This window comes from Hippichthys cyanospilos, chromosome 9 (assembly GCF_059441005.1).
Source record: "Hippichthys cyanospilos isolate Australia breed blue-spotted pipefish chromosome 9, RoL_Hcya_1.0, whole genome shotgun sequence".
Lineage (NCBI taxonomy): Eukaryota > Metazoa > Chordata > Actinopteri > Syngnathiformes > Syngnathidae > Hippichthys > Hippichthys cyanospilos.
Window position 1 is genome coordinate 21,588,865 of NC_142377.1, and position 25,446 is coordinate 21,614,310.

General features: G+C 42.5%; 1 protein-coding gene across 3 annotated transcripts in view; it reads right to left on the reverse strand.

Annotated features, from left to right (window-relative positions):
• Positions 1-25,446, reverse strand: part of cacna2d2a (calcium voltage-gated channel auxiliary subunit alpha2delta 2a) — a 134,793-nt gene that overhangs the window by 50,441 nt on the left and 58,906 nt on the right. For 2 of the 3 annotated variants that reach the window (XM_088422674.1, XM_088422673.1), the window contains exons 4-5: positions 16,970-17,029; positions 171-215 (exon numbers count right to left, since the gene is read on the reverse strand). In XM_088422674.1, the coding sequence (XP_088278800.1) occupies positions 171-215; positions 16,970-17,029 (105 nt within the window). The remainder of the gene's footprint in view (positions 1-170; positions 216-16,969; positions 17,030-25,446) is intronic. The other variant, XM_088422675.1, reaches the window with a different exon arrangement.

The following is a 25,446-nucleotide window of genomic DNA, read 5'->3' on the forward strand; positions in this document are numbered from 1 at the left end:
TGTCGTCTCACTAATATACAGAGACAGCCCTCACTGACGCGGATGTTGGGCTGCAAGACAGAGGGATGCCCAGGGAGGGGGTGGGGTTCGGTGGGTTGGTTGGTAGGTTTTGGGAGGCAGGCAGGCAGGCAGACGTTGGGTAAGGAGGGAGGGGTCCATTCTGTACTCACATAGTCTGAATCCGCTTTGGAATCGTAGTATGAAATGGCATTCTCCTGTGCAGAAAAGAAAGAGTGAAAAGACAGGCGGATGAGAGGCGATATAGCGTCATCTATATCCCCCCTGACTCCTGGGAGATGGTAAGCAAGGAGGGAGAGAAAGAATCACAGTTATATTCCGTCCTACGTGCGAGAATATAATCAGCATCACAGAACACAGGAGAAGTAGTGTGATGTGCAATGACAGAGGGGTTGCTGCTGAGGACCCCCTCAAAAACGGATGTCAAATGTTTGGCTTTTCAATGTGATACATGTTGAAACAGTGATAGGACACTGTACAAACATGTACGGTGACAGTGATGTGACGTTTCATGAAAAATGAGGGATAACAGTTTTTGCTGTGGGAAATTGGTACACCAAAGGGTTAGCAGGTCTGCCTCACAGTGCGGAGGCCGTGCGTTCGCTTCTGGCCTTCCTGTGTGGTTTGCATTACATTAGATTGTCCTTGTGTGTTTATGAGTAGAAATGGTTGTCAGTCTTTGTGTGCTCTGTGATCAGCTGGAAAGCGGTTCGGGGTGCGCGCCGCCTACTGCCCGAAGACAGATGGGACAGGCTGCAACACCCCGGCAACCCGCATGGGGATAAAGCGTTCAAATAATGGATGGATGAACGGACGGATGGACATCAACTTTGAGAAAAACAAAACGAAAAACTAACCAATAGTTTGTTATCTGCCTGTATTTGTACATGATGGCTAGGCTCGCTAACTCTCCAGAACTACTTTCAAGGGACTGTTAGTTTCTCTTCTAGGCTAGACTATCTGAAACACTATCAAGCATAGGCCCCCCCCCCCAAATTCCATGGGTGTGACACCCCTGCGATCAGGTCAAAACTGAAAGGTAAGCTGAGCTGCAATGAAATTTCTTAGATGCACTCATCAGTATTGTCATCATCATCTGATTAGGAGCACTTAGGCTTGATGAAGTTGTCGACTAGTCGCGTTGGTTGCTGTTGTGCGCGTTGTGCTGTCTGTATGAGTAAAACTACTTTTAATAACCTAGAGATCTAGCCATAATATAAAAATGCTTACATGCTGTATTCAAAACAAACATAAAAATAGCATGTAAAACGGTAAGTCAACATGCATACTTGAGCAATATTTTTCATGAGGCTGCGCAAACTAGATCACTGCTTTTTTGTTACTTCAAAACGTCATATGTGTGGATCATTTTAAAGTGAGTTGTAGTAGCCCGACGTGACTATTTTTTGGCATACAAATTGTTAGTAGAATCTCAAGAACCAGCCATTTGCGGTTGCTGAATACATTAAGTAATCAGCACCAGAAGCCCCACCGAGCTTCTTGAAGGTTATTTGTCGGCATGGTGTCCACTTTACAGGGAGGGGGGCTGGCAGTTGATGACTTCAAGGGCATGGAAGTGACCGAGAGGTGGAGGTGGGCCAGCGGCCTGATAAGGGTCGACGTACTCCTGCCGACTCAATCCGAAGCCCGGCGTTCCTTTCTCTCTATCCTCCGAAATGGCCTTGTCTTGCCTCCAGTGCTAATCTGGGAGTAATCCATCAAACGGCTCCCTAACAAGCGCGACAAAAAAGTATAGTGAGATCAAAACTCCCTATGACACCAAACATGGGGCGGCGTGGTCTGTGGATGACAGTCGTGTAAAAGGAGGGCAGACCAAAGATGTTGCGCCAAATCTTCCCAGCTCCGTCGAAGAGATCAGGAGGGAGGTTGCGAGGAGGGGAAGGGGACGCCGGCGCAGGGATCAGAACGGATCACTCAGGGAGTACATCGGGTTCAGTTGTCAGGTCAGAATGGCGGCCGAGGTTGGGGGGACGTGAATTCGGAGGAGGGGAGATTGAGATGGGTGGCGAGTGCGGTAGAGGGCGGCGGGGTTGGCGGCCGCCGGGCACTAAAAATAGCTTCTGCAGCGGGAGATGAGAGACAGGCTAGAAGAGAGACACACTTTGGAAACGCCGTCGTGTCTGCCAACTGGATTGATCCGCAGCCCAGTCCTGCTTAGACTGGGGCCTCACTTCTGAGGAATCCAATCTCACGACTGGTGCGGCATTTATTGCATATCAATAATCACAGAAAAATCCTGTCAATAAGGTTTTACAAACAAAAGAGTGGTACCTTGACTTGTCATTTGAATATCATTTGGCAAAAAAACGATAGTAGCTAAAAACAAAAAAATCAAGCTCAAACACAAGTAGAATTTTTCGGAGGCAAAAGGCAAAAATATGAGTGTCAAAACAATTGTTTGCTTCACATGTTTTGTTTGAACAAAGGCTTTTTTTTTCAAATTCAGTGATGCTTTGTTCTATTGCTGATCCCTAAGAAATTGAAAAAGGCAGAAACAAACAATATTTGTCTGCTTATGGAGGGAGCCTACTTTTCTTTGTAAGTTCCTTGCTTCTATTGACACAGAACACAACGTTGTGGGTTTGGAAAGATCCATCAAAATGCTCGAAAATGGTTGGAATTGAATGAGTTAATTAAATAGCATAAATAGTATGTGTAATTCTAGCAGTATCTGTGTAATGCCAGTGAGGCTCTGCAAACTGGGTGGGCATCTTCAAAGTAAAAGTAGTTTGAATTTACATTAGTGATTACATCTTTTCAATCTACTTGTTTGACAGTAACAAAATATTTGAGTATGAAAATGGGCTGTTTGCGTGGAAACATCATTGCCACTTTCTGCTGTCGGTGCATGGACACTTCAAGCTAAGGATCTGGGTTAAACACACGAACACGGTATAAAGCGGTCCGCGCAACACAAACATGCACACACAAAAATCAAATCTCCACAAAGCCTGACAAATTCCCAGTGGCACACACCACGCTATCAATAAATTAAATCCAACATGCCAAGTGGACTCGCAAGCTCCAAATAACAGAAAAACACTGAGGGGCCAGGCGATGATCCCGGCCTCCCTTCCATTACATCATCATCTTTTTTTTTTTCCTTGCGATACAACGTTATCTCTTTTCCTCTGTTTGCTCAATCTGTCCTCCTCCCTGTGCCTTATCTCCATCTTTCTGCCAGAGTATCCCAACACCACCCCCTGATCTCCCTCAACAGTAGCCTCTCCTCGCCAATTTCAGATTTGAGCAACAGCAGCAAGCAGCAAAAAGGTGAGATGCCTACTGTTACCATAGGAACCGACTCACCCTCTCCTCTTGATCGGAATATGAACCTTGCAAGGGTTACCATGTTTGCTGCTTTCATGTTTGTTTATCTGACCAGGTCTCGATGGTGGTTAAGTTGTTTTTGCAGCTTCATCATTGAAGCATGTCATGTGTAAATGTAACTTTATAATAGGAAGACATTCTTGACATGATTTAAGAAGAATTGCAAAACAAAAGACTGTGTCTAGTAGTGTAATAAGTGCTATGTATGTATAATATACATGTATACAATCAGAAAACATAACTAAAAAATCTAGAAAAGATTTATTTACCTTTGAGTGGAGCATAACACGCTCCACTCAAAGGTAAATAAATCCTTTCTAGATTCCCTAGTAAGGGTAGCCAAGGCAAGGCTAGCAAGGCTTCATATTTCTTGATTATCTCCACCTTCGTTTCCATATAAATCATCTTCTTCTCTCATTAACATCACTAGCAATCTTTGGACCCATGGCTAACCCTTTCAACTTTGAATTAAGCATTAAAATGCACTATAAATACGGTTTTGTAACCACTCACAATCCAACAAAGCTTTACCGTTCCGCCATTTTGAAACCAGTGAGGCCGACCAATAGCAGACCACCATCTCTGTGAGGGGACGCTGACCAATAGCGGAATTGTAGTGACACGATGCAGGGATGGCAACTGAAAAAAAGTGTAATTACCTAAAAACGCCTGCAGATGGAGACGAAACAACACAAATACAGCCACGCCCTAGGGTCATGACAGTTGAAAAACGGGAAAATGTCATAAAGAGGGGATGAAAAAACTCAGTATTGCAAGTCACATTATGAAAATAATGTAAATATATATATATATATATATATATATATATATATATATATATATATATATATATATATATATATATATATATATATATATATATATATATATATATATATATATATATATATATATATATAGCAGAGAGCGCTCATCACTGAGAGCTCAAAGCCTGGACAACGCACACTGACATGCAACTGAGTATGTTTGCTACACCAAACTATTTCTCAACAGGCTGACATGGAAAGGTTTGACATTTGAGTGTGACAAGCGCTCAATCAGGGGTGGAGACAGATTACTGTCATATTCATATCTCCCCCGGACACCTGCTAATGATTTTATAATTAGAGAACACACTCCTCGGTGCCTCAGCGCCGCTCTGGGGTGTGCACAAATGCATACACACACACACCCAAACACACTCGCCCCCAAACGACACCCTCTCGCCTGGCCCCGATAGACTCGCAAGACTCACAATCATTCCCAGCACCAGGTTGCCTAATGAAAGCTGACATTTTATCAAACACAATAAAGGATTTCATTTAGTGCTCTTCATTAACCCACACATACAGACCCATGACAAACACATACACAGGTACATATTGGCAAAAATAAAAACTATCAAAACCAAGTTCTGAACCATATTTGACCGCAAATTTAGTTCATCACAAGTTGACATGAACTAGGTACAATTTGGTTATTTTTGGTCATGTGTCTGTGATCAAGATGTTTCATTTGTATCCCACCGTGACAATTTGTGGGGTTAATTTCCCGCAAAATTTCCCGCTCATTCATCTTCTTCTGATAAGCGGAACATATTTGATTACTTGTGGTGTGTTCAGGTTCCATGTAAACACAGCGTAGTGTATGAAGTGCTGCCTCTACAAGTAAAAAGGTGACGCTGTTAGGGGTCGTTATCTGAGCCTTCAGCACATGTGATGTCATTTCGGCGGACAGCAAATGTCAGTGTGTTTTGAGAAGTATTAAATGTAAATTATAAATAACGTACTCATCAAAATAATAGGAGAAAAAGACGTTTTTACTGCTGAAAATGGCTAAATAAATGAACTGTCCTTTTAACTTTCTCCACTGAGGGTTTGTCTGACCCTTCGCCTGGTTTCAAAACGTCTCGTATCCCATCGCCCTGTGTCAAAGACTACGAGACTCAACACACTTGAAAACGCCAGCCATTGAGGCCTCTGCAGTGAGGAAAACATGCCTCCAGGCTAAGCATGCGCACATATACAGACAGCTCACCCACATGCAAAAGCAGTCACACATGACTGACACGCAATTTCAGCTGCAGAATTAAATGTATGGGGAAATATATGCACAAGGACACCTCCAACAAGGAGAAACATCAAATGGAGAAACGCGGGACTATTTTTCAGTCTCAGTTCTAGTCTAATACATCATATGTATAGTAGATGCAAGAAAGCAGAGTGGGTCTATATGGTCAGAGTGGGTATATATGGTCGATTAAATATTAAATTTACCACAATTAATAAAGCCTGCAACGAATTGGAATGTAAGTCAAAATTGTACCAACAACATTGAAAAAGTGGCGATTGTAATTCACAATCAAAAATATCACCCACGACTTCAAGTCTGCATCTAAATCTCTTTGTAAACAACCAGCGACATGAATTAATTTTTTTTTTCGATTTTCTCTTTCTTTCCATGCCTGACACTTTGCTAAAAAGCATCGGAATCCGTTCACGCACGCTCCGCTGTGACGATAAGGAACGAGGGGCTTTGTCCCGCCGCACTCGGGGAAGCATCGCTATCCCATTGTTGGATGACAGGACTCGATTGAGGAGCGGGTTTTTAACGCAGATAGCATCACCGCATCGCGTGGACACGGTGTCAGATAATAAATAAATAAACAAAAGCCTATAAAGCAAGAGGCGCGCATGCCAACGCCTCCTAAACAAGGGACAGATCTGGGGGAGACAAACAAGATAAACACGGCGTGTTGTGAATCGTCAAGATCTCGCTGGAATCCAGAGGACGGAGCCCGTGCGATTACCGACATTGGCGTGAAATAGTCATTTGATTCCTTGCTGAGTTTGCAAGTTTGCACACTTACAAACAGACAGGAATGAGTTCTTCTTCTTTTCTTTTTTGAGAAGACTTCTAACAGGACACACTTTGATTATTTGCTTGCAGAGTTGAGTCAATGAGCGGTTGTTTTTCCATCTCCAAACAAAGGCGCTTCGATAGATTCCGAATGGCTAAAATGGTTTCATCTAAGAGGACTTTTTCTCAAGCCTTCTGGTTGTTTAGAAGTTAAGTGGCAAACCTAACGCAACTTGCACCTTCTTGAGCAGGGGGACCTTGCAGGCTCAATCAGTGTCACCAATTTGTTTTGATAACAATCCTAATTGCTTGCGGATAAATAATTTCCTACCATGTGCTCTCTTATCTTTCTAATGATCACCGTCAGTGCGCGAGGCGAGATAATGCCCCGAAAAATGGTGTCCTCATCACCGATTTTATAACCCAATCCAGCAGATCTCCTCTCTGAAATGTTCTTTCCCATGGCCATGTCAAGACTTAAAGGTCAAAAATGGATTCTGAATACAGACATCCTTTTATACTTATGACGCGTTGAGGAGGAGTATCGGTTGTCGCTTGATTGCGCAGAGCTGTGTGCCACATGGGCAGCGGACAATCTGTAAGAGTCAGAAATGACTTTGATTGTCGAGGATCAAATACGGCGCGTGGAAATCGAATTTATGGCAATGTACTTCCATTATCTTCATTGTTGGTCATAGTATGAAAGGAACGTCACCATCGAATATTTTCAGATTCAGTTATTTCATGCAGCAATCAAATAATCAGATCGATTTTATTTTGAACTGAAATGTATTTAGGAAATGTCACACTGATGTTGTACTCACCAACCTGTTTGAAATAGATTCCATTCATGGTTTGTTCATCGTTTTCTAAAGTAAATGAAAATGTTTGTAAAATATCTTAGTTGATTAAACGCAAAGGATCAGTCTGTCTTCATAAAGTCCGAATGAAATGACATCCGACATTTGTCTGTATTTGGTACACACAGCATCTACTTCCTGTTGAGCTGGGAAGGGGGCTCCTCCCACCTGCGGTCCCTTCTGAAGGTTTCTGATTTTCCCCAAATTTGGGCTTTTTGAGTTTTTCCTTGCCCTTCTGGGAGCTTTGAGCAGGGGATGCTGTTGTGTACCTACAACGAAAAGGTGTCTCTGTACGACTTCTTTTTGTGACCTCTTTTCATCTGTGAAGCCCCATGAGGCATCGGTGATTCAGGGATATACAAATGAAATTTGATTGATTGATTGATCTGAGAATGATTACGGTTGACAGGCCCAAATCAGTGGATTTGGGCAGTTTAAAATTAACCCCTCAGATCCAGCGGATTGTAGATTCAGCGGATCTGCAATTCAAAGAGCTGTACTAAACAAGGGAGTAACTCTCCACCCAACAGCTAAAGCTGCTTTTTATGATACAGGGAACAAAATGTTTCCAGCTACCATTTTCCGTGAACCACTGAAGAGGATTTCATTTTCCAGAGTATTTTTCTCATCCATTTCACTGCTGCCAGACCAAAGGGTGAACAAAAGTCACCACCCCACCCTCTGTGAGAAGGCAGCCTCCGAGTGGGCCAATCAACAATCAAACCTCGGCTAAAAGGAAACCTGTTATTTTCCACCCCGTAATCACTTCCATCAGATTCCTTGCTGTCCCTCACATTCAAATGACAAGCCTTTGACGTTACGTGCACAGCTGGTGCGCAATTTGCACCAAGGACACGACTTAACCAGTGCAAAAGTACAATTACGAATACCTCCGCCAAACACTTCATAATGCATAATGCTCGGAAGACCCACCCACTTTATGACCACTTTTCCTCAAATTTAGAACGCTCGGTAACCAAAATTCAGATTCGACTGCTGTCTTTTTTGCCCTGCGTCTACTGCCGAAGCCAGCTGGGGTAGGCGCCAGCAAGCCAAGGACCCTGGTGCGGATAAGCGGCTCAAGAAAATGGATGGATGCTCAATTTTTTATGCAGTTGTACACCGCGGCAAATTAAAACCTTATTTTTTCTTGTATAAGTAAAGGTGTTTGATTCAGTAACGGTTTAAGGAACCAACGGATATTGCTGTGTTTTAATACTGGATCAAACCTAGAAAATTGGACTATTCAAGACACTGCTGTGACCAGAGGGGGGCCAAGAGGCCACAGGTTCAGTCTTTCAAATAACATTTCATGGGTGTTGGCTATAGCTGAGTGCGTGTCAGTGTGTAGAAATGAAAAAATCAAGGCGAGCAGAGGCACGCCATGCTGGATTTCACTTGCCTATTGATTGTCATCTCCTGTGAGGCAGGGCCATCGATCGAAAGGATTTAGACATGGGTGGCGGCTGGAGGGGGAGGGGCGGCGGGGGTCTATACCTTTCTGGCTAGCACGCTATTTCAGAGTTGGCTATATCCACGCTGATGCCCCAACTTTTCTCTTGCTTTCTTCATGACAAAATGCTTAAGAGGAGAACACACACGATGAAAAGTTAAACAAACAAAAACAATTCTAAATTTTGACAGATTATTGTGTGTGCTTTGACTCCATCTTCTGATGTACTATTTCCGTCAGTCTGGATGACCGGCAGCTCTGTGCTACCTCTCACAGGTCAGTCTTGGTATGACAACAGATGTCTGTTTTTAAGGGATGTATGTATTGCATGTACATTTTTATAGCAGTGAACATACTTTGTGGAAATCGATATACAATGTTCCCTCATTTTTTTGCAGTTAATGGGGACAGAGAATGTATTTTGGTGTGAACGGAAAGGAGAACTCAAGCTAGCATGATACAGTGGTGACTGCTCAGTGTCGCGCTGGGAGCCAATAAGGTGTCTTGGCTGCCGTGTCGTGTGTGAATGGTCGTTCATCTCAGTGTGCCCAGCGATTGGCTGGCAACCAGTTCAGGGTGTACCATGCCCGCTGCCCCAAGGCAGATGGGATAGGCTCCAGCAAGCCTGTAACCCTTGTGAGGACAAGTTAAGAAAATGGACAGAAATTTGGGGTTAATATCTCATTCCTAAGATGATGGTTGCCATGCACATTTAAAATATGTATGTGCCATAACATTAAACGGGATTTCAACCTGGCTAATATTCAAACTGCTGTCCATTTTTGAGGTACTGTACTTCATTTTCGAGGGGATCGGGTGTAGAATTAGAATATGCAAATTCTTTAATTTTATAAATTAAAATCAAATTAAATACAGGATGTGCTCAAAATATAATAATTGAATTTTCCAAAGAGGAAAAAACAAACAAGGTCAAAAACGATATTAAGTAACAAACCAAAACCGCAAATAAACTCATGCGACAGTGACAATGACCCAAAAAGAACTAGAAGAAAGCAAGAAATTAAATAACACGAACTGATGATTCATCAAGGAACACCTGGACAAGAGACAATTAGTTGAGGGAGTTGATTGGTTGACACAAGGGAACAGGTTGACCAGTACAGATGATCACACTAAAGCCAAACAAGGCACTACTTTGACCTTTAAAAGTTTAAAAGTTTATCAAGATTATGATAGCAACTGGATCTAAAGTCTGCACAACTCAGGAAAAAAGAGAAGGCTATTGTAAATAAAAAAAAAAAACGACAAAAAACATCTTCACCATCAACCAGGCTCATCAGTTTCCCCAGGTGGACCCCTTGTCATTCTTTCCTTTCCAGGAATAAAACAGATGGAAGTCCATTCTGTGTTTTGGTAATGAGTGATAAGAATGTTTATGGGGGGGGGGGGTTAGCGTTTAAAAAAAAATTGATTGCCCACAGCTAAATTGATGGGTTTTATTTGTGATCACACATTGTAGCCATGTTTATCACAGTTTGAAATAGAAACAACACATTTAGCAGTAGCCCGGCACAGCCAGACTCCTTGAAATTGTTGACAATATGAAGCCTTGATGGAGGTGCTGCTGACACAACACGTTTAGTCGCTATCGCTCCCTTCTTCACTTTTGCTGCAGGATCTCTGCATTGAGTTTGAACATTTCAGGACCGCAGTGGGTAGAGGGCAAGCACATATATCTGGAATTCATCAGCAGTTTTTTTACAGAAATATATCGGGGTCAAAATAAAGGCTAATTTCCCAATGCATTTCATTGGGCATGATCATGCACATATTTACTGTACACGAATAGTTTTAAGACGATTTCAAATTAAGAAAGAAATGATACAATTGAAACTGTTCCGGTGAAACAAAGTTTAAAAAAGGACTCATGAAACAAATAGGAGATGTTACCGCAAAGATTGTGACTAATGTATACTGTTGCTAATGGAGCCAGTCGCTGGTAGGTGAGCGGCCAACACGATTTCTCTCTCTGAAGGGCCAATTATCTCAAATAGAGACTCTGTGAAAGGTCAAGTGAAGCGCACCCCACCTTTCTCCTCTCAACCCCTTGTACTTAAGGTCACCGCACATCTCCAAAAGGGGTACATTGGAGATTTAAAGGCATGCGCTAAATATTGCAGCTGGACATCGGTAGGAGGTACGATGTCAAGCTACGGTTTTGGATAATATTCATCCTGTTTTGGCCACATTTTTAATGACAGGGCTCGCCGCATACAGAGGAGCAATTCCCACTCGCGTTCACACCGATGGTGGATTTAAAGCACTAACCATTGTTTCCTTTGTGATTTTGAAAGCTTGCGTGTTATTTTGACCAAACCTATTGTTGGTGATGTCAATTTCACAGGAGACATACAGTATTACACACTTAAAACAGGCTCAACCAGGCATGTGCAAATGACTGGTTTGGCAGTTTAACGTGCTTTTAAAAAGTCAAGGTTTCGAGAACTGCAAAGAATGTAAGTGGTAATAAATGTTATTTTAGGGGACTTTGATACCAAGCGCAATAAGATTTAACAAGCCTCCTCTTTGAAGTTGCGTTTTTTCCCCCTTTTTCGGTAAGCAGAAAGGGAGGGTTATGAACATAGGTGGAGGGAGGAAGGAAATTGATACGGCAAACACGGATGCCTTTTTAAAAGTTTCATGCACGTGTTTTTGTGTTACGATGTTTACATTAGTGTCAGAGTTATCAATAATGAGAGACTGGAGAAAAGCCAAAACTCGGGAGTCAAACACGATCTTTTGCAAAAGAGGGAGAGAGCACCAGGGTCTTCCGGTGGTCTGGGCCTCTCCTCCTCGTTTTATTCCAAAGATTACAAAGAAGGTGGTTACAAGTTTCAAAATAATACCATATAAGGAGTTGTTTATGTCTGTAGTGTGAGTGTGCGTGTATATTTGCGTGTTCGTGTGTGTGTGAGTGAGTGGGTTCAGAGGTGCGCAAGCAATGTGTTTTTATATGATAACATATATACATATATACAATTATTCCGTCATTTAGAGACGAGAGATTTAGACTAGAATCGTTTTAAAAGAATCTCTTATCAGGGTAGTATGCCACCGATCATTAAAATTCCAAATATCAGCGCCGATACCGATTAAGCCAAGTTTAGACGTACATTTTAGCGGTGGCTATCTATTTTCAGCAAACGATTATTTGTGGCAGTACTGACTCCGGTTGCCACGCAATTAGCAAAGGGTCGCAATCCAATGGAAGCCGCGGAAAATTGCCTGTCCGAGCGGAAAGGAGGCACGAGGAGTCTGACGGTGAGGAGAAGGAACATGAGCGGTCGCGCCATTCAACGGCGGAAGGTCTGATTGATTAGCGAGTGATGATTGCACTAAATGGCCTGGAAGACGGCACCGTCTTTGTTTGTGTCTCTTCTACTTTCTGCCCTCACACCTCTCACTCCCTCTCCTCTCTGTGCCTGGCCTTGTCACTCCCTTTCGCTAAATTCGTCAAGCCATCAAGCAGGCCCTTTCCTTCTCCCTCTCCTTGTCTTCTCTAATAGCGCCGCTATTAGCGCTAATGCATTTCAAACGTACAGCGGCTGCCACATCACAATTTGATGAAAATAACATGTCTCTCCGCGATCGCCAACATCTCCGTCCTTTCTCCCGACCCATCCGGTCCGTTGTGTTTGCACTTTGTGTCAGCACGCCGTCAGCCGTGACAGGCGCGCCGGCTCCACGTAAAGCCGGATGAGTGCTTGTATGGAAAAACCTTTCTTAATGCAGGGACGAGAAAATAATATATAGAATTCAAAAGGAAAAGTGATCTAAACTGGTTTAAGTTTACTCCGATTTTATATGCAGCCATGTTGACGCCCAGCTATTTCTTTGCAGGCGTGCTTGGAGCGATGAAATTTGTGACGTGTCTGTCAAGTCGTTTTAAATCGCAATTTACTGATGTGAACTTAAATGGAGAATGTACAAAATGTTACGAGCGCTATGTTATGTGATAGCTGCTTGTCACTCTAAAAGAAAGATGGGCAACTTTAATGCTGGATTAAAGCTACCATTAAAAATTTGCACAGAACTGCTAAAAAATAAACCAAGGGCTATTATAGGAGGAGGGAAGCTTGGTGACCGCCAACCTGAGTTCCAATCCAATCCTTCCTATGTGGAGTTTGCATGTTCTCCCTGAGCCCGCATGGGTTCTCTCCAGGCTTCTTCCCACAAAACTATTGTGGTTGTCGTGCATAGCGTTCCAATTTCGCAAATATATTTTGTGGCTACTTAAAACAAAAAGAACAAACTCAGTGTGTAAAAGGCAATGCTCTCAGTAGTCTGCAGTACTCGCGCATTCAGCTACTTTGAGGAAAACCAAGGGAGCCACAATTGTTTTACGGTCAAAAAAAAAAAAAGAGAAAATGAGGCCGCAGTGCCATGGCGAGGTTTTTTTCAAGTATCCCCACTCCCTGCCAACTTTCCATTTAGCAAGCGTAAAAAAAACAAAAAAACGATATTTGTCCCTACAGGTGCTCGATGCTCCCCAAGAAAAGTTACAAAGATAAGCAGAATGCGTTCCCTTTGGATCGACGCTGCGCACGCAGGGACGGGCATCTGACCTTGAGAAATCATCAGCAATCCCGACGCTTTAATGTCCATTTCACACACCATTTCATTCCAATGGATTTAAAACCCTGGACAACCATTGCGACACTCGCTACGATCAACACTGTGACATTCATTACGGGCAGCAGTCTGACTGTGGCAAGGCGCTCTCTGGCCCCAGTGCGGGCCACTGCTGTAATAAAAGAACATAGACTTTTGCTTCCTTGAAGCTTACAATACTAAATGCATACCTTAAGTTGAATACAGTGATCCCTCCTACTTTGCGGTCTCAGTACTTTGCGGGTTTTTCCAGGAAAAATTTAAAATATTTCAAAATTACAAAATTATTTATTAAAAATGGAAAATAAATGGAAAAAAAACAAAAAAGTACATTATACAGTATTGTATTCATCAAATCACTAAGTAATATTAGTAAATAACAATGTTAAGAATTCTTCAAACGTTAGAGTTCGTGACGTTTGTTATCTTATTTTGAAATGCATGCTTTTAATTTGTCGGGTCACGTTGTATTTCCGTTTCCTGTTTTACGTTCTCTATGCGTCATTCGGCTCGTTACGGCGACGTAGCGAATGACAACGTAAGCTCATATTTATAGTTTATTATCATTTATGTTGATAACACACGCTACTGCCTATGTTTTGTAAGCGATGAGTGTTTATTCTGTTTATGTTGTTGTTAGTTGTTGCTAACCCGCTAATGTCGGCTAAAAATACAGTAAATTCATAGATTAAAGTTCGGCAAGTCTTTATATGTTCGTTGACTGACTTTCACATTGTTGTTAATTTATTATTCAACAGATACTACATGATACGCCATACATGAGCCAAAATAAATGTGAAGTTCAACGTGCTGACTTGCGTACTCTTGCATACAGATAACCAGTCCTGAGAACAAATTCTCAACAAACTAAATAATATCAGTTCTTTAATGAATATACAATAATGTTAATAAGGATAATGTAATGTTGAATAATAGGAGAAAGGAAATAAAATACGCAATAAAATACAAAAAAAAAAAAAGATTGTTTATGGCTACTGCGGCTATATTGGGGCGTACATAGAAATCTAGGGATTGATACCCTACTTTGCGGGTTTCAGACTTCGCGGGGGGTTGACACCCCCCATTAACAGCGAAGTAGGGGGGATCACTGTACATCATCTATACGTGCACCTCCCACCGTGTGCATTCCTACGCAACCAAAAAATACTCATACCGCGATGTCCTTAGGGGAACTAATAACAGTCAAACAAAACGCACTCAGTAAAAGACACAAACAACCATATTTATGCAATTCCCATTCTCCGCACACGTGCACGCGCAATTAAATGCGCCGTCTCTCATGCATAAACACCTTTTCTGTGGCTTTGACAGGCTGCTCCACCCGCCAGTTTAAAATGCACGGCTGCATCGCTTCTAATGTGCCCAAAGAGCATGCAGCTCTAATCTAATTAGACTGTCAGTCAGCAGAGTGTTCAGCCAAAGAGAAATTAGGAAGGCACCAAAATCTACAAACAAGAAGAATCTTCTCGCGAGGTTGAGGCATATCAAGACGCCTCCCCTCCCGCGTCTCTACCCGTCCTCCGCCTCTCCGAGATTTCTCTTTAATGGTTTCTCAGTCGCCCCTGCTGGGATTCATTACCTGGCCTAATTATAAAGGCAAATGAAATCAGCTTCAATACATTATTAATAGAGGGGCGCTATTAGGATTCCGCTGCGCTATTTGCAACAATATGATATATTCCGACTGTTTTCATGCCTGATTAGAGTCATGTGCTGATAAAAAAAAAAAAAAAAAACTAATAAATTAGTGTGTTGGGTGGGAGGAGAGGGTGAGGGTAGGGGGGCAGGTAGCTGGACAGATGAGGGGAATTAAAGGCTATGAGCGTAGGTACAGTGAACCCCCATGTCACAATAGTTGGGAACATTTGTGATACACACATGCATTCAATTTCCTGGTCAGTTGTTGAAAGTCATCTTCGGACCCATCCGATTTGTTCGAAATTGAGGTCTTCAGAGATGATTTGCCGATCATCTTACTTGGGATGTTCTATAAGCAAGTGATGACTGTTGTGAGATCAGAGTGTGGAAGGTTGCCCTTTGCTGTTTCCCTTCCACAACTGCATCCATGCCGGCTTCAAGCACACGTCAAAGGGCCGAAGGAGGCAAGTAAAGCAATCTTTTCCTTTTCATAATGCTTCAAAGTCTGCCCCAAAAAATTATCCATGCTGCCTCGTGGTTGACAACAGAGGCAGTGCGGTTATAAGTCGACCCCCTTAATATGGGGGTTGAAAATGAGGAAAAAAAATACAGTAATTGCTAAATGGATGCTTTGGCAATAATTAAACAAATAGATGAGTTGCCCTAGCTGGATGGGCAACAATAACTCCTTGTGAACATGGTCTTAAGAATGGAGGGGAAGGAAGGAACTTCAATGGAAAGAAGGGTTTGTAGCAGTACTCTATAGAGGTATTGGCACCATACTAGATCCTTGTGCTATGTGAACCGGACTCTTTGTGAGCCAGGCAGGCGTCAAATCTCCCCAGTGCCGCTGGCTAAAGAAGCGGGGAGGGAAGGTCAAAGCCAAGCGCAGTCGCCCTAAAGCTGCAGCATCAGAGTGTAAGCAAGCGTGCATTTATATAAAGTAAAAAAAAAATAAAAATACAAAAAGGACTTTGCAAGGAAGTGGTGCTCATTATTATTCGTTTGAAATCAGTTAAAGCCTTTTCTCAAACATCCCCCTGGAGGCACAGGGGGGTTAAAAATCCATTTGTGGGAAGTGTAGCATGACAGCGAACTCGTCTCCCTGGAGACAGAGGATATGACAGGAGGGAATGTGGATCTGCTACATACATACTTGTGTGCGTGTGTGTTTGTTGCCATATTTGTGGGGGCATTTGAGTGTTTACAAATTTGAGAGTCATTGGTGCGTGTGAGGATCACAAACAGATACAGACAAAAACATAAACCTCTGCATTATTGTGTTCTTTTTTTTTTTTTTTTAGATTTCAAGAGTGGATCTCTCTTTTAAAGGTCAGCCTGCTATGTTAAAGCCTTTAAAAATATGGGAGAAGTCAAGAAAATTACAACCTTTCATTGTATGCTAGTATCACGTGTGTGCATACACGTACAAGCTCATTTCTGTTTTTTATTTATTGCAATTGGTCTGTGATGCTGATCAAATTAAGCAGGGTGGATAAATACGATAATCAGAATTTAGCTGCCATTCACTTTCCGATCGGTCAGCTAAATCCTGATCATTGGGTGTTCTTAAAGGATCTGGGCCACATATCCTGCGGCGTAGCAAATGTTAAGAGTATTTCTCCCCACTCTTTGATTTGGTTGGAAAATGTACCAACTATACAAATGGTTTAACCTGTCTAATTTAAGATCGGAAATCTATTTGACACTAAAAACAGATCATCTCATTGAGTCCCCATATACTGATAAGGTCCAATCATCGCTAATCTTGAGTGATTGTCCCGTGATGTGATTTCTATACGTCCATGCCTTGGCTTTTTGTGTTTATATTTTCCAGCATTGAAGATGCTCTGCTGCCTCTTGGTACGAGATGAGCTATGCCGCTCATCTGGCGTACGCTTGCATCCACAATTTTTTTTCTTGTCTTGTCAGAAGTGTGGTCTTTCACATTTGACGGATTGGTTGCGACATTAAGCATCTGTATGTGTGTACCCAGCTTTATATTCAACAGGAGAAAATGAGGTGAGTTGAAAGTCAGGACGGAGAAGCCACGTAGTGCAAAGACACGCCAGTTGCCCAAAAAAGAAGAGAAGGTCATCTGGGTAAAGAAGGAAATAGAGATTGAGTCCTACTTTACCGTCACTCCGTCTTGCCACTCGTGATCCTTCTGAAGCTGTTCTGCCTCATTGGCCAGTTTCTGGAAGGAAACACAAAAACAGCAGAGTGAGCGTCACAGAGCTTTGATTGGTAATTTCATTTGTGTCAGACCAAAGGCAATGTCACTTAAACCTCTCATTATGTTTGTGTCTCCGGAAAGGCAGCCATAATGTTTCTGAGTTAGTTTAACTCAGTGTTTCTCAACTATATTTTGCCAGGCCCCCCCTAGAAAAGAGAACCCCCGCCCCCCCTATTGATGCACTGACTATACATACGATTATTATTGCTGAAAATTGTTTAAGTATACCTCCACATGTATCCTTTTTAACATTAACAACCGAAAAATGCAAGATAAATCAACTTTCAACAACTGTTAATGATTTTTATCGCGTTTATACGGGTTATAGCTTAGTCTAAAACGAAAAAAAAAAAGAAGCAAGTGCACCAAAGTGCCTTAAAACGAAAAGAACATGATGAAAATTATGACTTTATTGCAATTATTTTCCACATGACAAAAACAAAGCCTTTTTCCTGGGATCAAACACCAACAATGGTCAGTCTAAAGGCTTGTAATTGGGCAGCAGTTTTTCTGTTTATTATTTGTTTTCTGCCATTAAAAGAGCCAAGTAAGAATATTTACCTACAGCTATCTATTTTGAGTCTGAATCTATTTCACCAAAGCTGAACTCATTTGCCAACCCCTGAAAGTGCTCAGAGTTAGTTTTATATTTATAATATATACATATAGAGAACATTGATGAATTAATATTAAAAGCACCTCTTCTAAACATATTCTGCTATAACGCTGTTTGATTTGTCTTTAAAAAAGCACCCGAATGAGCCTTTAAACAAAGATTGTATTCTTCTCCTAATGGGAGCATAGTCAAGTGAATCAAGAAAAAGGAGGATCTAATTAGCGCAGTGAAATTATTAACCCAGGAGCCTATAAGCAAAGATTGTGAGTGTGTGAGTACAGAACAAGTGTGCTTGTAAAGAGGCTCATTGATGATAACAAGGCATCTACGTGTAGTAAAAAAAAACAAAACGAAGATTTTCAATATGAGAAAGAATATCCCACTTTTTCTCCGCCTCCATCCGTTCATCACAAGCCGTCGGTAACCTCACACAAAACGTATATCGTCATAATATCGTCAAAATAGCAAGCGCTACTCCTTAACTGGCAAAGTCACGTAAGGTAACCTTGAAATAACGACGGCGAATTTCCGACAAAGCCTCAGCCCTTTCTTTTGCGACCCCCGTCAGGATCTGTGATCTAGCTCGCCTTTCATCTTTTTTGATCTGGCCTTTTTCAGCAGCAGCAAGGATCCCTTATCGCCGCTCAGTCTATCTCCGGAAAATACGCCCTCCCCCAATCGTCCAAGCGGGCCATCGTTCCTCCGGGACCACATCTTTTCCCCGCCATTAGGATGCAGCGGTCTCCATGCTCCTAAACAGACACGCGTCTTCAGCGTTGACCCAGATGGATGGGCAAGACAAACAGCCAATGAATCAGAATGAGAGATGCGGTTAGGGCTCGCACGCGCCATACTGGTGGCTGGAACCCAAGCAGCTTAGAGGACCGGATGAGTGTTCTTAGATCAACAGCGATAGAAAAGCTCAAAACACGGGCCCGCACACCATTCGGCACCGCGAGAGCTGACCCCGCAATCGCCTTATTGTAATACTGTCATCGTCCATCTAGGACGCACGACGGCACTATTTGTCACCGAGCCTCCCGGCAAGGTCAAGAAACATAAACGCGACGGTAATGGATGGCGATGTCCGTTCACAAGGTCTGCTATGTAAAACCTATGTGAGCCGCAGCCCACAGTCAAACGCATTTGCTTGATTGATGGCCGGGGATGTTAATTTCATTCGGGTCATATTCGGAAGCATACCGACATTTGCATGACAAATATGCCCTCAAATTCAATGCTAGCTAGCTAGCTAGCTAGCCATCAATTGAAAAAGAAACCGTAATAGTTAACACGCTTTCTCACTTCCAACTCATTTTTGAAATCCGGGAATCCGTATTTCAGTAATTCATATCGTTTCCCAACAGTTTTGAGTCAAGATTAATGTTTCACATTAGAAAACGCCAATCCACAAAAGTATATACAGAGAACGAAAAGCACAGCGATTAAGCGATTGATCAACAGATTGTCTATTGAATTATGCAATAAATATAACATTTTGTATCTACATCATAATTTCCTCTTCTTGGCAGAAAATATACATCAATTCACTTTACAATTGTAACAATTTACAGGCTTGGCTTTTCCAATTATTTAACTTGTCTCTTAATATCCTCACATCTGTAATAGTGAGCCATAAAAAGTATAGCGGGCAGTATATGTGTGAAACTGAGGACCCCATGTGTTTAGTTCTTGATTTTTGCCACAGCTCATCAAACCATTTAAACCTGAATTAATGGGAGCCTCTTCTTGTTCGCAGCAAAATCCAATACGCCTCCGTTGCTTAAGGATGACACGACAACTATAAAACATAACCTCATTAATAAAACGACCATCGATCGGCGGAACAATGGCATTTAGACAAAGTCCTTAACGGCCGCTCAAACCATTTGTCACGCGCGCGCTCGGAAGTAACGTTCCCTCAAAAATCCAAAGATGCCTCTCCGCTGTCATTAAAATCCCGCCGGTGAAAGGTCGAGTCGCCTTGCTGTGAAATCATAAAGCGAGAAGACGGGAGAAAAATGAAGGTGAGGCCCAGCACGAGGCCATTACAATATTTAATATTCATTACGGCTCGGTTACGGTCCGAAGGGGAGAGGTCTGTTCGCTCAAAGTCTTTCCCGGGAATGACGGCACACGGGAGATAGGGGGCGTCACGCTGTGCCAAGCGACAACTTGACACCGGACCACCTGCGTGATTGCGGTGGCCCGTGAGGCCCTTCGATTGGAGCATTAGCTTATAAAGGGCACTCTACAGCGCGCACCGCCGCCCGCGTTATGCGGACGGATACTCCAGCCCGACAGCTCGGCAGCGTGCGCGTTTGAACGAGAGGGCACTCGAGAGAACGCGACGCCGTCCGTACGTGATTGCGGCCTCGAATGCCGCCACTCAACGCGTTCCGAATGACCCCTCCGGCTTTGTTGCCGGACCGGCGACACGGGGGCCGAGAAAACCGCCAAATGACTCGACCGAGGTCGCTCGTAATGATGTGCCGAGGGAACGGCGCTGCCAAATTGTTTGCTGATTGGCTGATGCGATCCATCCCGATCAAAGGAGTGAGTCTGGAGACCCTTGAGCACATATTCGCCACGCGGTACACAATCTCTCTTTGTTGCAGACGACCACTGTTAAAGCTGCTGGAGAAAGGACTGTTACACTAGTCGACGTCTACAGAATACGAGGACGGTAATCGGTACGCAATGGTCTCACGGTTGAAGTGTTGATGTGATTTTGGTGGCGTGTGCATACAAAACAAGCTTGTAATTATGTCAGATTGAATTTTGAATCGCAGTTTGGAGTCAAATGTGGACGAAAAGTAGAGGTCCAAAGATTAATTGACTAATTGACAGCTATCAAAGTTCATGGTAATTGTTTCTTATCCATTTATAGTCTATAGCTTTTTTCATTCAAAATTGTCCAAACCCTCAGATTTCAGCTTCTCCTCAGTAAATATTCTTTAATTTCTGTTTCCTCATTTCCTCCGCGACAAGTGATATCCGCAAAGTAAGTGATTGAAATAATCATTATTTCCAGCCCTGAATATAAACAATTATAAGCATTTCGGGAGTGTCATCAATGGCTTGTGGTTTTTCATTATTCCCTGTAAGGCTATGGGCCAATTATTGTATCCAAAAAGTTTGGTCATGTTATCCAGGTGCAAACGCCGAGTTCTACTTTTCCAGTTATGTTGATATATGAAATTAATATTGCCTCTTAGGCCTGCAGTAGTCATCGCTTGTCTTTTCAGGGTTAGGGTAGACACATTTACCGAGCGGTAACGATGGGACGGGATCCATTATTTTGTTTAGCTTGTTGGGCCCAGAAGCGCAATGAGACATGCGGCCAATGCGCTGCCTGTGAAGCCACTTTTTTTTCCGTCAAACAGCCTAACGTTGTGATAAAGACAGACCGACAGACTTGCAATTCAAATTGCAAGTATTGTTTGGAACAAAGGGGCTTGAACCAAGCTCGTGGCAAGGGTTAACTACTTGATCATCTTTACCTCTCAGCGCGACCAAGCGTTGCCAACCGGGCTGCGCTTTTTTACTCGATTCTTTTTCTCCACTAATTTTTCTTTTTTCATGTAGTGCGATGCCATGCGGGCGACTAACAATGACTCGGCGGGGCACCGGATGACACGCTAAAGAAAATGACTCTACAGGATACTAAAATGTTACCGGCAGTCAAGTCAGGCTTTGAAAAAAAGACTTTTCTGATTGCAAACAAAACCGAAAAAACACGACTTTGTGTTTTTTTTTCCTCTTTCTTTGTTTCATTGTTAATATTACATAGCTTTCATGCTTCAATGTATCACAGCGAGATTGAGATGTACTTGAAATGGCGCCCTGTCAAATCTTTAATGGCACTTTTTCCATCTTCGTTTATGGCAGGAAATATTTCAACATCTAAACGAGCGCACTTGTTCCGCATAAGTGGGCTTTGTACAGGTCATTTTTCGTAATGGGACATTTTATTATTTCCGTCTCTCAAATGGCATTCTATAAGAAAGACAACCGGAGCCATAAAAAGCTTTATTTCATGTTGCCGTTATTGTAGAAGTTAGCATAGTTTCCAAAGATAAACGCCACTACTTTTTTGTACTTTACAGGGAAATCAATTTATATTTTGCATTATTTTGCATAGAGAAGAGAGCAAGAGACGACAATGTGCACTGAATATGTGTGTCTTAACAGAGTATTCCTAAGTGGTGGAATAGAACATAAAAAAAGGAAAAATCTTCAAGACAGACTTACACGAACGGTAAAAGGGATGGCATTTGTTAAAGACGAAATCAAGTATTTGAAACGGCAACTTGCGGCGAGCGCAATAGAAACGGTACATCGCGGGGACAGTATGGCTTCCGTGATATCCGAGCGGACGCAGGGGCATAATCGTGGGACGCATTAATATGCGCGCCGGGGCCAATGACAAACACGCGCCGTATTGAAACGTCAGCGCGGCGTCACGGCCCGAGAGGTCGGCCGGCTCGGCGTGGCGCGGCGGCCGCCCGGTCCATGAGGGGGCAGCAGACTGAGTCCCGGCAGTCAGCGGAGTCTGTCGGAGTGAGAGCGGTCCGCTCTAAGCTCTTCATTCTGTCTCCTCCACTCGGCCGGGATTAAGGCCAATCATAGAAATCACTGAGTCAGAACCGTTCCTCAATAACAGATGGAGGGACTTTCCACTTCAGAATTTTAAAACCTTCACAGACAAACTCACTTTTGATTTGCAACCTCGGCCTCCCGCTACCTCCCCCCTCCCCGTTATGCCGACCCTGCATCCATACCCTACGTTTCCCCCCCCCCCCTGTTCTTTTTATCTCTCCACCTGGCCGGGCGCTTTTATCCTGCCATCATATGCCATATTTCTTTCCATCAGTTTCACTCAACTGACCTCAAACTTTCCCCATAATTCATCCAACAACAAAGTAACTTCAAAAACGACTAAAATGAATCGCATGTTTTTGGACAATTTCAGCGTGGCAACTCAAGTTCACATTTAGGTCAGAAATAACCGAGGAGACATACTTTTATTATGTGTCTGTATTTCACTGCATTTCTCGGACACCTTATAGCGTTCTCACATAATCATAAAAATATCAGCGAGTGTCGGCAACTAGTGCCCTACCTGCATGACTAATAATATAGGTTTTAAATAAATAAATGAGCAGAATTGTGACATATGAGGTATCGCCAGAGAGAAAATATGTTGATTCATGGAAATTAAAACTTGGACCAGGGAGCTTTACATAACAATCCGAGCAAAAATTATATATATTTTAGAGAATTATTTAATATCGTGACTGTCATGTCATTTTGAAAAAAGTATGAAATTCTGTCTAATATAAAGAAGGGTCAATCTGAAGCTGTTTTCTGTGAAGATATTTTTTTTCTTTAACAAAAGAAATATAGTAAAATTTTCAGTTTGACTTTTGCCCTTGTGAACCCATACATTTTTTTTCAAACTTACTTAAACACAGGACCCGAATCAATATTTTTACCTTAAGAAGAAATAGTAACCGTCCCTGTACGAAAGCGGACACTTTTGCCCCCCCTGCAGGTCAGAAGCAATTGGCCTGCCCCCTTCGGAGTAGTCCAACAGTATTCAAGTCCATAATGAGGAGCAATAATGACGCTTAATTCCAGGTCCCACACCGGCAGACAGGCAGCTGGGTATTGTCGCCGTATCGGCCAACCTCGCGCATTGGATGGGTGGGAGACACCGGCTTTGTTCTGCCCACCCGTGGCAGGCCCGTCAGCGGGGGCCGGCGAGTGTGGCGCCATTGTAACATGCGCCGAGATAATCCGCTGCCTTTGTTTCGCCACGTAATCTTCCTCTTCCACCATGAAAACGTTAGCGCTCTTCTTCCATATCCCCCCACCCCAAAAAGGGTCCCACAACCATACTAGCCTGTTTCCACGGAGACCAAATCAGGCTGATGCAAAACCATCAACCCACAGACGGGGAGAATTTACCGTCTTTTCAACAGAAGGAAAATCCGGCATCAAGCTTTTCTTCCCTCCACACTTGCCCACAAAACTCCATATTGCTACAGGAGATTGCCCGCATTGTGCTCAGGCTTCAACTCCACCAAACAGCCAGCTGTAATTACTTTTGAACAATAAAGTCTCTCTGGAGACATCGAGCTCCTACATAAAAGCTTTGGAAAAGAATCACCCCTGATCATTAGCCCATATTCAGCGCAGTCTACTTCAGTGTTTATTATGAGTATTACCGTATTTTCCGCACTAAGGCAGCACCTAAAAGCCTTCATTTTTTTTTAAAAAGCTGATGGTGCGCCTTATAATCAGGTGCGCCATATATATGGATCAATATTGAGATTATAGATGGGGAATGAAGTGATAAAGTCAGCTTTACCAGTTTTTTTGTGTTTACGGTTGAAAAAGGTTGGTCGTATTGACATCGAGTTATTACGCTATTGAGAGTTTAGGGTTATTAAATGTGAGTTATGTGAGTTATGTGAGTTATGTGAGCTACATTGTGATTGAAAAGTTTTCAAATATGTCATTAATTGAGGGTGCGTCTTATAATCCGGTGCGCCTTATAATGCGCAAAATACGGTAGTCAAATATACTGTGTGTGTCCCACTGTGTGCTCCCAAACGCACATTTTCACCACTGAATGAAAGACTTTGGAGATGTTTCGGTTGAGAAATCAACATTGTAACATTAAAAGTTCCTAAAAGTTAATTTTAATGATAGGCCCCCATAAACAAACTGCCAAAAATGATAGATACAAATTTCAGCTTTCACATATAGTGCTCAGTCATGGAGATTAAATTGCTGGCGTTTAAACATAATGACTATTTAAGTGGGGCAATTTTTTTATTGTACCACAAAATTATTTCATGACATGGTCGCAATTAAGGATGCTTTTTGAGAAGCGTCTCTTATTTTGGAATGACGCATTTTCTCATTTTTGGTTGAGAAATAGCAGTTCTAAAGTCCACAAGAAAAACAACCATAGAGGCAAAAATTCACTTAGGTTTAACGGTGTTAAACAAGTTTCTCAACGGAAGTAATTAAACATCAGTGAAAACCAAGTTGGTAAATGAATACTTCTCTGAGAGTATTAATCAAAATGGAGCAATCGATAATTTCTTTACATTTTTCTTTTAATTAAGAAGTGAAAACATGGAAATAAGACTTCACAGTTCTACTGGACACTATTACATTGTTGCTCATTAGAATCCCACTGCATTTGATACTCAAATGTTGGGGTTATCACGTGTGATGCTGGAAGCATCCACATTGGGTGAATGAAATGAAATGAAATGATGACGATCACCTGCTGGTTGGTTGTTATGGCAACCACACATTTTTTGCCACTTTGATCTGGTCTACGGTAAAAACTAACAAATAAAATGTTGTCGTTCGTCCGGTCAACTGTGCAAAATCGTTTCTTCGCAACTCCGGCGTAAAACCGAAATTAAATACTGGCTGCTTGGATAAAGTAGGCGTCTTCTTTTTCTGAACGGGGGCGGTGTAGAGGCGGTACGAGGACCTTCCTCATGTCATCATGCCCCTTGCGAGCTGATTTTAACTGCTTGGCTGGGGCAAGGAAGTCTTAGAAATACATCAGTGACGGGAAAAAAATGAATAAGGAAGGAAAATAAGAAAAATTAACAACGAACGTGCTAACCACTAGTCCACAGACCCAGAGAATAAACAACTGACTGTGGGACGTAAAAGGGTCATCATAAAACGAGAGCAGACAGAGCCAGAAGGATGATAAGCCAAATGC